Source organism: Rhea americana, unplaced genomic scaffold (assembly GCF_003343005.1).
Source record: "Rhea americana isolate MKP2758 unplaced genomic scaffold, rheAme1 scaffold_4, whole genome shotgun sequence".
NCBI lineage: Eukaryota > Metazoa > Chordata > Aves > Rheiformes > Rheidae > Rhea > Rhea americana.
Window position 1 is genome coordinate 1,756,312 of NW_028186534.1, and position 12,654 is coordinate 1,768,965.

General features: G+C 46.7%; 1 protein-coding gene across 6 annotated transcripts in view; it reads right to left on the reverse strand.

Moving 5' to 3' along the window:
• ARHGAP40 (Rho GTPase activating protein 40) overlaps positions 1 to 12,654 on the reverse strand; it is a 41,228-nt gene that overhangs the window by 14,384 nt on the left and 14,190 nt on the right. For 3 of the 6 annotated variants that reach the window (XM_085313929.1, XM_085313928.1, XM_085313927.1), the window contains exon 2: positions 2,750 to 2,952. In XM_085313929.1, coding sequence (XP_085170055.1) covers positions 2,750 to 2,930 — 181 coding nt within the window. In that variant the 5' untranslated portion in view covers positions 2,931 to 2,952. Of the gene's footprint in view, positions 1 to 2,749; positions 2,953 to 8,804; positions 8,818 to 12,136; positions 12,410 to 12,654 lie in introns of those variants that run through there. The other 3 variants (XM_085313926.1, XM_085313925.1, XM_085313930.1) reach the window with 2 other exon arrangements.

A 12,654-nucleotide genomic window follows, 5' to 3' on the forward strand; every position in this document is an offset into this window, starting at 1 on the left:
TCTCAGTTCTGGGTACTCATTTACTGCAGGCAGCTCCAGCACAGCTTTCTCTAAGGACATAGTGGAAAAAATGACAGCTGATCCGATTGAAACCGAATAGTTTGTTCCTACTCTTCCTTTCCAATGCAAACTGCTATTTCCTCAATTATCACAGGCAAGTTTCTATTATTGTAGTATCAATAGTTTAAGAAAAACCACACATCTCTTATGAGATGAAATAATCTTTTTTCCTGAGAAAACCACTATTTCATTATAGCACTTAAGAACACAGAACACACTATAAAGYCTGAAAAGACTTAATGAAGTCGCAATATCTTTGTGATTTACGTGAAAACAGAACTTTTTCAGCATCACACTACAAGCAGCRGAACTGGACTTAAAGTCATTGCTTCCTTTCAGAAATCTTCYGGGAAACCAGCCGATATTCCTACASGGTTTTAGATTTTGGTCATTCCTCATGACCAGTTGTACAAAGCGACCACGTAAGAGCATCTCCAGTGATGTGCTCACTTGTTTACAGTTACTCTTGCTTTTGCAGCCTCTGTTCTTAGTCCAATTTAAGTATTCTCACTGGACATGTATTTTATTATGCATCTGCAATTTCACATAAGCACGGAGTGCAAAAGCCTTCTACTATTTATTGTGTCTTCAGGAGCTAAAGGAAGTTAATTGGTTGCAAATTTTGAAAATATCCAGTTCCAGACATAACAGGAAACTAATCTAACACACAACAGTAAAGAAGGATGTCTGATTTATTGTTTGTTAGGCCTACAGCCCCATCTGATGCCAAAGCACCTCAGATTATTCTGATTTTTCTATTTAATATTTTTGGCCCAATTATGTTTACTTAGTAACACAAAAGGACAGCAGTAAAACAGGGTATTTACAGGGGAAAACGTGGGGGGGGGGGATCACAGTCAGAACAGAGAAGTTCAGCGGTTTAGCTGCCAGTTTAAATTTGGGGAGCTGTTAATATTTGCCTTTAAATTCTGGACAAGSAATATTTCTGGAAAAGCATCACAATTGGGAACAAAACAGGCAGAAGTAGAGAATACCACTTGCAAAACCTACTTGAATTGCGAGCTAACTAAAACCACATTCACAACTAATTGCGCTCCRTTCCCAAAAAGTTAAAGGACAGATAAATATCCTGCAAACACGCAGCTTCAGATGAAGCATTCAGCAAAACTTTCCAGACATTAAAAAATAAAACAAATAAGTAAATAAATCCTTCTCTGCAGACCCTCCTCGGACACGGCCCCGAGCRGCTAGCGGTGGGGCTGCTAGCAGGAACATCGTTAACGGCGCTACCACGCTCGCGCCTGCGCTGTGGCCGTGCTGCACAGCAGGCAGCTAAAGACAAGGACTACGCTTCTGGCATCGCGGGAAAAACGCTCCTTCCTCCCCACYTCTGCTGCTGTGGGTGCCGGCAAGCACCAGTAGCTCTGTGCTGACCCAGTTCTCCCGCAGAGTTGCATACTGGCCGCCCACTAGCTCCGGACGGGGCTGCGAACCGCTGCCCGGGCGCAGCTTCCCCGGCTCCACGCAGACGGCGCCGGAGCCTCCGGGGCTGGGGCGCCTCGCGGCCACCTCGCCGCGCGGGAAAGCCCGAGGGCTCAGCTCCCGCACGCACCCCCGTCCCCAAGCTGCTCCTTGCACGGTRTGCTCAAAGTGCAAGCAGCATTTGACTAAGCCACTTTCCAGAAGGCCCCAGCAGAGCTTTTCCTTCCAGAGCCTGGTACAAAGGCTCCAACGCTTGCAGCATCATTTCAAGTTCGTCCGGTTTCAGCTGCCAATTAAGCAGTTAGCTCTCACCCACCAGATCAAGACASAGCATTAAGGGAAACTTCTCCTTGTGGTCGGGCTCACACACAGTAATCAAAGTGCCTCTAGCACAGCAGCCTTCGGGGTATCCCAGACAGCCTGTCATCTCACAGCACGGCCTTTTCCAGACACTCCTCCCCATGCTCATCTTCTGCATCACTTTGGTGTCCCTTCTAGTTCTAAAAAACAAACTTAYGTCCTTTACGTAGGGACCCTAACAGCAGCCCTCCGTATTTACCATGTCGCACCTTTTAGTGCGGATAATAATCTTCCTGTCTCTACTCTCCGAAACCCACCTTTAAGCATCCAGGATACCTATTTACCCTACACTGCCTTAGCATCACACTAGGACTTTCCCTCAGATRTTTCTCCATTACACACATGGATCCTTCTCAATACGAGGCCAGAATAACAGCCGGAAGCCATGCAGGCTGCAGTCCCGACCAGTCAAGCGAGCGTCCGACATGCCCACACGCRTGGCTCAAAATGAGGAGCTCGTGTTTGCTCTGTTCCTCTGTGGGGCTGCGTGGTCCTTCTCGGTATTTATCATTCCCCAACATCCCAGGATTTTGTACCCTCACGTCAAAATGCAATTGGTCCAAGTCCCCAAAATTGATTACTAAWAAATAAATAAATAAATAAGAATACCCCCCTCCACACCCTTGAATGTACTGCTGACTGACCTTCAGTCAGCTTTGCTTCAGAAGGTGCAATAGCCCAGACTAGCACTCCCGCGTAGGGAATTATCCACCATCCAAAGCAAGGGAGGAACAAACACACACACACACACAGTGTTACCAAATATTGGTAATATCCCAGTCATAACGCAATATGCTTCCAAATCATTCAGATGCATAAGAAAAAATTATCTCTAAGATGTTCATCTGTCTTCCCTCCCTCACTCCCAACAGTTTTGGCAACCTACCCTCTTGTGTTTTGACATCTGCAAGGCTGCATTCTTCTTGCTCGCTTTCACTGCTCTGTTTAATGTTCTCTACTTCCAGCCAAAAACTGTCCATTGACAAGTGGTCCAAAGAATCTACCCTGGAGTTGATGCACGCTGACAATGGGGATGCCAAAGGACTCTTCGGAGCAATCTGGCTCATTTTGCAGGAGCAATTTCTGGTACTGAGAAAGAGATAAGGAGAGACAGATTAAGCTACACATATTCAGTTATGACATTCCCAGTACAGTCTTCAGTGATTAATGACTGCAATAAAAGCCAAACAGAGGTAAGTGCTAAACTTCCTTTTGCTAGTGTTTAGCAATAACAGGCAAAATTGGACCAAAGTCCAATAGAGCAGGAGAAAAAAATACTGTCCAAGTGATGTGAGAAGAGGCAGCATGAACACATCTTGCTTCACTGTCCTTCCAGTGACCTCTTAGACACCTCCTATTCCCACGTTTACTACCAAGACTCCCCCTGCAAGCAGGCACAGATGCTCTCTACGTCCACAGACAGCAGGATGTTTCAAGCTCTGTGCACATACGCACAGGCGATCTGTGCATGCACAGCGAGTCTGATGACGCCCAACCAGGGCGGACTTGTCCTCCGCACGGAAGACGCRTGGACACGGCTGTTGTATAGCCTGTATTTTAGTTGGCACAAGCAGCTCCCATGTTTGAGGCTCTTTTTTCCTGCCCAGACCAGATTTTTCAGATTTGTGAAATACCAGAAGTGTCCTGGGAAACCCAAACACGCAGAAGTTTTTAACACCCTGCCAATTACTTCACGAGCAGCCAAAGTCTCAGACTAGTCCGGCACAGCTGAGCTTTCAACCTCTCCAAAGAAAGGTGCAAGATCCTAACCACTTCATAAAATAACACTGCTCCTAAAATGAAATTTAAWTCTCTTCAAAGGCTTGTAAGCCTTTTAAACTTCACTCTATACCTTTTTCAAAGGCTTAAAATAAACAGGGATAAATTTAACCTACTTATTAAAAAAGCCTCAATGGTTCAAGTTACACRCACACAACTCAAGAGATTCTGCACTACGCTTACTCTGGATAGTCTGAAAAGGGTTATCAAGGACACATAGAAAGAGTCATCACTACAAAACAAAGGTTAGAATTATTTTCTAGGCACGATACAAGAAGTAGATCAAGCCTTATGCCTGAGAAACATGAACCAAACATAGCCACCAAATTTAGTTTAGCCATCCAGCTCTGGAAAGGCCTAGGAACTAATATTTGCCAGCTATTTTGCCATAAATAACTTACTCTCATTCTAACAAGCCACAACTAGCATTTTTGGCACTCTCTTGCTTCTGTTACAAGAAGCATTTCAAGTCTTAAAGGAATAAGTTTGAGGATCTAGCAATTACAGGCATATGTTATGGGATATTCTGCACTTATATTTACACACTTACACATTCTGCACATTCCCTCTTCTAATATGCATGCAGGCAGCCCTCTTCTAAAGGTCAAAACTAAAGTGATAACCATCATTTTGAGAACACCTGGAGCCAGCAATAGCACTGAGAACAGGAACAACAAGTTCTCGTTCTTTTTTTGCTTTTCTTTTTATTTCAATGCAAACAGGAATACAGAAGTTAAAAATTGAAGAGAGCTATTATGCCATCCAGCCCACCTCTGACAAGTTAAGGTGTCCTATTTGTTACTCTTTTTTTTTTTTCTCATGTTCTTACACTTGGGCTTCCAAACAACAGGGCTCTTAAGAGGCCACTTCACAGCCTGGTAGAACATCTAAATGTTTAAGATTTTTTTTTCCCCCTTTCATAGTTCATATTGATTTCTCTCAATTCTACTATAGCTACCATACCAAATCATTATTTTCCCTTTCTCCTTTTTACTTATGTCTTTATGCATCGAGGTTATGAATTTAGATCACTTCCCTCATACCAGTTCTTCAGCTTAAATACTCCTCCCGCCCCATTTCCTTGCATTTGCTGACAAACTTCTCGTGAGAGGATTAAACATAGTCACCGTGCTACTACCAAAAGACTATTCCCTCTCCTGCCAGGATATCCCACCAGAATGCTTTCATATGACAATCAGCAGAAGCCACCACTTGGGACATAAGAATAGCTGGAGGTTATAGGACATCTTCAGGGACTTTGTTTTGGCCAGCATCAGCTCCAGAAACACTGTGGCAGCCAAAACTAGGCTACAGCACGGCCTCTCAGTGCGTAACGCTACTCAGGCTAAGAAACCATCTCATAAGCTTTCCTACTTGCTCTAGGAACGCACTCAGCAGGCACAACTACTCTTGCCACAAGTTACCGTACTGTACTGCTGTGGGATCTAGGTTATACAGACAGAGCAGCTCTAAACTATAAAATTCCCTCATGTTCTGCCTCAGACTCATCTAGCACCTGAGAAGTCGCCTTCGGTTCACACTGGGATAGAAGCTATATCTAGCTCTGCAGATCCAGCAGAACCTAACCCTCGAAGCCAAGGGCAGCTCGCACAGAGTGCGCACATCCCATGGCGAGCCTGCTTCACCGTAGCTATGGCAATCCTTCCCCACACCTGACCCAGGCCTGCCCAAAAAGCAAACAATCTTTAAGACAACACAAGCAGAGCATTCAGCTCTTTCAGAAGTGTGRCTATTGCCTTGTATGTTCTGCGTGACTTACCAGAGACTAGATTCTGGATGCAAGCTTTAATCCAAGAGATGCTATGATTAAGTGGACTAACTCTTATCCATAAGATTAGAGCGGGTCCCTTGTACCTATCTGAGAAGGGTCACAACGTCCCTCTCAGAATACCTTTGCCAACAGCCAYTTCTGATCTACCAGCACCTCCGCTCCATATCATGACTGCACAACACTGGTACAAGGATGGAGTACTGTTGGAAACTACACCGAACTGTGTAAGTACTCCTACCCCACTCTGACTGTTGCTTCTGTACCATCCCTAGCCATCTTGCTTCCTCCCACAGCTGGATACTCAGATGCACCAAAAAGCTACACTGCTAGTCACACTACACGTCTGTGTTAGGAGCGCCATACCAAACTACTTGTGGGTCAAACCACCTCAAAGCCATCTTTATCTCTCAACAGCCCCATAGGCCACTGYGCTAACTCATTTCACCAAGGTGGAAAGATGCATGCACACACACCGCTGGCGGGAGCCAACACCCAGCTCTGCAGCTCCTAAGCCAGCACTGCTGTTCCTATCTCACAGAACCAAGCCAAGGCAAAAGTCGGGTCTTAAAATTAAGGCCAGAGAGCAAGACATTTTAATTTTTTTYTSKYYYCCCTTGAGCACATTGCTTTACATAYCCAACTGGYCAGGTGGAAAGTTAATTTCAGATTCTGGGCCCTTATGAGATTGCCCTCCTTTGATTTACAAATGCAATGAGCAAGAACAASCTATGACATATACGAGTAGTAATAGTCTAGATTTAACATGYAGATTGTTAATCAGCTCGATTGCAACTAGGCAAAGAGTAAGTGGAATAATCAAGTTCACTCAGATGCACTGTAAACATAAAAAGCCTAATGCTTTAAAGTTTTAACAACTAACCCAACAGTAAGCAAACTGGCCAGAAAGATCTAGTTAAGGGTGACCATAAAGGAATGATTTKGTGGTAAGATTGGCCATATTAATGCAAGCTTTTCCTCTTGTTTAAGAGGAGAGCTAGTTTCAGTGGGCCTTAGATCCATCCACTTGACCTCCCTCCCCCCAATAACCTCAGTGTGACTCTAGGTCAACGTTATCAACAGCACRGTTATGAGAAGTTAAACAGACTGGCATGAACCTTGTAAGGCTCAACTTATTACTTCTCCTGCAGGCCACCTCTGTGCAGAGCACCTGGTAGCCCTAATACAATCTGCAAGCCTGCACGGCACAGGCAGGGAGCACTGGTGGCTCACCAGCCCTGGACYAAGGTATGAAGTCTCCGAGCAGTTTTTGATCTGTTCCTAGATACTGTCAACACATAACAAATGCATTGTAAACACTCATGCAACTCTCTGCCCTCTTGAATATATTCAGCTAAACACTGTTGCTATATGTTTGTTCCTTCCAGGGCTGAATCACTCTWGTCAGCTTCTTGCAGAATTTGTGGCTGCCTGGGCTACTCCACGGCTCGCTCAACATCCTTTCCTCACTGAGCATACCTCTCCAGCAGACAGGCAAAGAGAKCCCTTCCCCATGCATTTCGGGCAGAACAGGTGGTGACATGCGCGAGCCAAGGAATTGCAACGCCTTTAATACTGCTTCTAGAAAAACTAAGATGWGAAAAAAGCAACAAAACCAGACGAATTCAGTTATACAAGACAGGCCTACCACACACAAGCACCTAGCTGCAGGGACGTTTCCAAAAATCTGGGCCAAACACAAGGAAACACAGAAAAGAAAGAAACGGGTGGCGAGAGGCTGAATTAACCTCAAGAGMAGCACAGCAAGTCACAGAATAGATCAAGAATCAAGATCATTTACCATCTGGCAGCAGTGTTTCCCACAGGTAAATACACTAAATCAGAGGAAGGAAAAATATGCATGTCTTACCAGCTTTCAATTTATTTCAGGGTCAAAAACCAGTTGATTGGCACAAGATTAAAGGAAACAAAAGGTTCATACAGGAAAAGCTCCTCTTTAATTTGCTTTCAGGTTCCTATCATGAGGAAGCAGTTTAAATCTGATCGCAGAACTGTACAGCTAATTCTAAAGAGTGAGAAATACCTAAAGCTCAGTCAATCACAGCTTGCAGCAGGCTGGATTCTCTTGTTTAAAATAAAGGCATCAAAAAACAGGAGTATTTGAAAAGCTAGAGAAAGTCTTGAAGTATTACATCAGGTAAGGAAAAAAGATCTTGAATGTAATTACTAAAAGAATTTAAAATTTAAACCTTAATCACCCTTTCAAAAATATTACTACTAGAAAAGATCCCTGTATAATAGAAGTCAGTCTACTTATTACTAAATTTTTAAATAAAATACGCATAATCGGGTGTTTCATTTAGGCATACAGAATTACGCAAAACACTTCACAATACACAGAGAGCAGATTGCCATCAAGCAATGCCTTGGGGACATAAACGCCACGCACTTCCTACAAACCGAGCAGAATCAGTTCATGGGAAGCCAACCAAAGGCCTCAATCCAGAGAAAGTTCTGCCACAAGCTTTTAAAGCCCAGGTTTGTTCTCCTTGCATTCCCCTAACCTCAGTACACTGAAAGCAGTTGCAAAGATATCCCACCTCTCAAGGAAGAAGGGCAATACTTAAGTTTACTCGTAGGTGACAGAGTGAAAAATKTACAACTGGTTCAAGCATCTTGGACTAGACCATAAGCGTAAGGATAGACTAATTATCAAATTACCATGGCAAGATACACAGTAACTTACCCAACATATGTTCTTCTAATGCACTTTATTTTCCCTGGCCTAACTAAACCAAAGTAGTTGAAGAACCAAAATTAAACTATAATTAAAGCAGTCTACCACTGTTGACTTGCATCTTCAGATAATTCCAACCACGGGGGATCTGCTCACTTACCTAGGAACTTCACTAACATATGGACTGTCTCATGGGCACCCCCCCACAAAGAGGGGGACAGGGCCTCTAGACCACCCCATTTTAAAAACACTGCTGCCAACCACAGCTCATGTTTCTACTAAGGGGGTTTAATCAAGGCCTTCCCATACTTACAGACTGCATACTTGAAGCTCTGTGTCTGTGGCACTAGCAAGAGTAGCCAAGACCTCGTTACTGGAGTTTGCTAACAAGATTACAGCTTGTTTTTGGAAACAGAACAATCAGTTCATCAAGATTTGCCACTATGCAAGTGGCTCCGGCAGCAGCATCATATTTAAGGTTGTTTTGAAGAAGCCTGTTCTGCAAGTGATGAGGAAGACACACCAAACAGTTCTGCATACGCTGAGCAACTCCTACTAGGGCCAGCTTCCCCATCCCATCAACAGCAGAGGCATTCCCCAAGTCCCCACCTCCCATCCTGCTGTCCTGCTTCCAGCAGGAAGAGGAAATGACAGTGACTATTTGCCCAGGACTACATGGGGTGAAGAGCTCTTGAATCCTAATGCTTCTGTGTAATGCGTTGCTTTCCCATAGCACCTTCACCACTTTCTGTTCCAGTTTTGATCTCTTCAGATAACTTGTGCTTTATTTAAAACTTCCAGTGCTGTGGAGAAGACAATAGCTTACACGACAATAAGTTTTTACATCAAAGTATTCACAGCCAAAAAAAATAAAAGAAAACCCCTATCTCAACACTCGCCTTTCACATCTACATTTAGAATAGGCTCATCTACACTGTTTGGGAAGGACCTAAATAAGCAAGCCAAGGAACAGCAAAATTTTTCTGTAATTGCTGATCTACCTAGAGGTCAGTCTCTTCCACAGAAGTTTAGAGTATCACTTAAGCACAGGACTGGTAAGCACGTGTAGATGTAGCCAGTTCAGAAACATTCAGAGCTAAGCTTAGTTGGGCATCTGTCCCATCATGCAAGAGTTCACTTCATCCTCTGAAGACGTAAGCCATGCTCCATACATTCACTTCTCTTCTCACTGCAAGGTCAGCACAGACGAGCCCTTTGGTCACTTCTCAGCGTTAGCTGGTGAGGTAGACGGGGCCTCTCATCGACTCTGAAATCCTGCTGCCAGACAGGAGGACATGGCCAAAGCAAAGTTGCAGGAGCACTGCAATATTGAATTCAACCTGGAATAAGACTGATGGATTACATGAGAATCATGAACTAGCAGAGGAAGCACCTCCATCCCTACTTTTGTTCTTGCATGCTCCACGTCCATCTAACCAGCACAAGCAGTTCTGTCCTTCCAGTGGCAGCAAGGAGCACATCCCTCAGTCACTTTTCAGCTATCAGCAAGACATCGGTATGCCAAAACCCACAGACCAGTTAACAGCAGTTATTGCAGAGCGCTTGCTACATGCGGGCGCTTCCCCATCCCTGCCGCATTACCCCTTTCCAGTACTGCGGGGACACGGCTGGCAGAGCGGGCGTGCAGGGCTCCCGCGCCAGCGGGCCGCCGTGCCCTCGGTGCCTGGTTTATCACAGCACCGTCGTGCGCTGTCCAGGGATCCTGCCACAGCCAGAGTGAGTCAGAACCTCCTCGTTACTAAACCCATGCTCAGACTACCCATGCTACTGCTACGTCAGGGCAGATACCCTGATTTTCTTTCCACCGCCGCTCCACGACTTCAGGCAGGGTGCTTCACCTGCAGGCACCTCGGCTTCCACCCTAGGGACGGGGCAGTGACTGCATGACTTTCAGGAAAACAGCCTATATTTGTACGTCCAGGAAAAAAAAAGTTAGTGTACTTTTGAATCCTTCATTAAAAAAAAAAAAGGAAGAAAAACCTGTAAACTTATTTTCTACRTAACCATTCACTAAAACAAAGACTTTCTGCAAGAGTGGAGACTCACATGTAGTGAATATTTGTCTGAAGTCATCAGCRAAACCATAAGTCAGGATGATGCAACTAATCCTTATTTCTCGTAGCCCTTTCTATGGGCTGTACCTGCATTAAAGCGGGGAACGAGCAACACGGTGGTTGTTTGGATGGGTGGGGAGCTGGCGAGAGCCCACCAAGCCATGCCACGAGCACCCTGCCAGGCGGCAGGAACGGGGCGCCCGGGAGACGCGCCGCAGACGGGAGCTACGCTTCGCACGCAGGAGGTGCAGGGACGCGGGCAGGATGGTTGCAAGCTCCTCGCTGGGATTCCTCAGACAGGAGCTATCCCGCACGAGACGCTGCTTGGCYATTACGCGGCCACCTAAAGCTCCGTGCGTTTAAGGTCTCTAAACAGGTCTCAACTCGGTGCCCTCTAACGAGGGGGATAAACTTTGCAGGAAGAAGAGCTTCCAAGAAGGGCCACCTTGAGGAACACCACCCAGGGCTCCGAGCGGGGCCGGCGGGACGGGCGACGCACCGGCCCCGGCTCCCCGGCACGGCCGCAGAGGCCCGCGGGAGCCGCGAGCAGGGTTTCTCGGGCGCGCTTTGGAGGCAGGATAACAAGATCACCGAGTCGAGCGGTAAGTGCCTTAACGAGAACCCAATAAACAGCCCACAGTTACCACTGCAAAAACAAACAGCCGTGAATTAGAAGACCGGGATGCTTCCGTTGCCTTTCGTAACGCCCGCGCTGCACAGACACGCTTCGGGTCTGTCCCGGGAGCTCGGATASGCGAGGGGAGCGCTTCGCCCGCCGGCCAGACCGGACGAACGCGGGCCAGCTGCCGCCCGGGAGCCGCTGAAGGTCTCGGCCAGGTTTAGCGAGAAAGCGCGGCRTTCCTGCTGCGGCGGCTCCGCAGCTCTGCCCGCCCCGGCGCCCCGGCCGCTCTGACTCGTCCGACGAAACCCGAGGTTGTTACCGAGTGTTTCGATTTTTATCAAAGAAACCCTGCAGTAATCTTCTCCCAGGGTGACTGGATACTTATTCTAGTCCACTTAAAAATAAGTAATTTTACCATATTACTCCTGTGCGAGTCTCTCTACTTCCCTAGATTTTCTTTTTTCCCCTCTTAATAAAGTCTCAAATTTTGACCCCCCATTTAAAAAAAAAAAAAAAAAAAAAAAAAAAAAAAAGCTCATTTTCTTGATGCTACCCACAAGGCCAAAACCAACTAGGAAAAGTGAGCAGTCGCACAGAAATCCGGAGCGGTGGGGGGGAAAGGGTGGAGAGCTACCAGTACAGAGCAGCTGCAGCACCTTCACGCAAGAGGAACAAAATTACCTACAACAGGGAGATGCCTCAAAAACACGTGCAATTTCTAAGCTGATGTAAATATAGGCCTATCAACAGCGTTCAGCGAGCACACGAGCAGCACGAATTTTCTCGAGCGAAGCGGTCGAGTTTGTAGTTTGGCCCGTAGCGCGTGYGTTTGGCAGGGTATTTATAAACGAGCAGCTCTTACTCGAGTACAGCTTTACAAAGCATGGAAAAGCCCTCAAARCACACCATCGCCAAGGCCCTTCCACCGCCGCGTGAGGAGACSCGTGGCCTTCGGATTCCCCCGGCAGCACTTCCCTCCCAAACGCACGCTTGCAATATCCTCCTCCCGCACAGCGTGGTGGACTGATCCCCACCAAAAAAAAAATACCAAATTAGAAAGAAAGAAGGAAAAAAAAAAAAGGATTTTTATTATATTTTCACCATCAAGGTGGTCAAAGCATGTTTTTAGCAAGCACGTTAAATCTTGTTTGCCTCTGGAAGTTTACTTTGTTTCTCCCCTTTCCTTGTGGCAAAAGGTTATTTTCTTACCTCTACACTTTGCCTTCTGGATGGAAGAAAAGAAAAAAAAAGAAAAAAAAAAAATAAAGCAGTCACCTAGCAAAACAGCACGCTCCAGTTCAAGCCCGTACCTGCGGCCGCTGCCGACGGGCTGCAGCACCACCCGGCGCCTGGGCTTCCCGAGCCGATCCATGCCGGGGCGCCGAGGGCGGCAGCCCTCACTCCACCCGCGCCGCTTCCAGCTCGGCTGCCCGTCGTCGCGGGGCCGCGCTTCCTCCTCCCACCCGGCCGCCRGAGCGCGAGCCGCCGTAACTACACCTGCGGCCCGAAGAGCCGTCCGTCCCCGCMCGGACCGCGGGCTGGAAGCCACCGCAGAAGCGCCGCATCCGCCACCCGGAGGAATAAGTCAAATAAGGAGGAGAAACCTCCCTGAGCCCGTGCAAAAACATTAACTTCAGCCTCAGCCGCGGGAAAAAGCAGCTCCCACGAGCGACACCGGATAGGAGGAGTTAAAGAGCATGCTTGTGCCTCAGCGTTGCATTTCTATTAAGTAAAAGAACATCCAGAAAAGCACAAAGCATCTGCCTGGGGATTAGGTGGGGTAGGGTGGGGAGGGAGGCAGAACATTTATTAAAAAAGCAGATTCAGC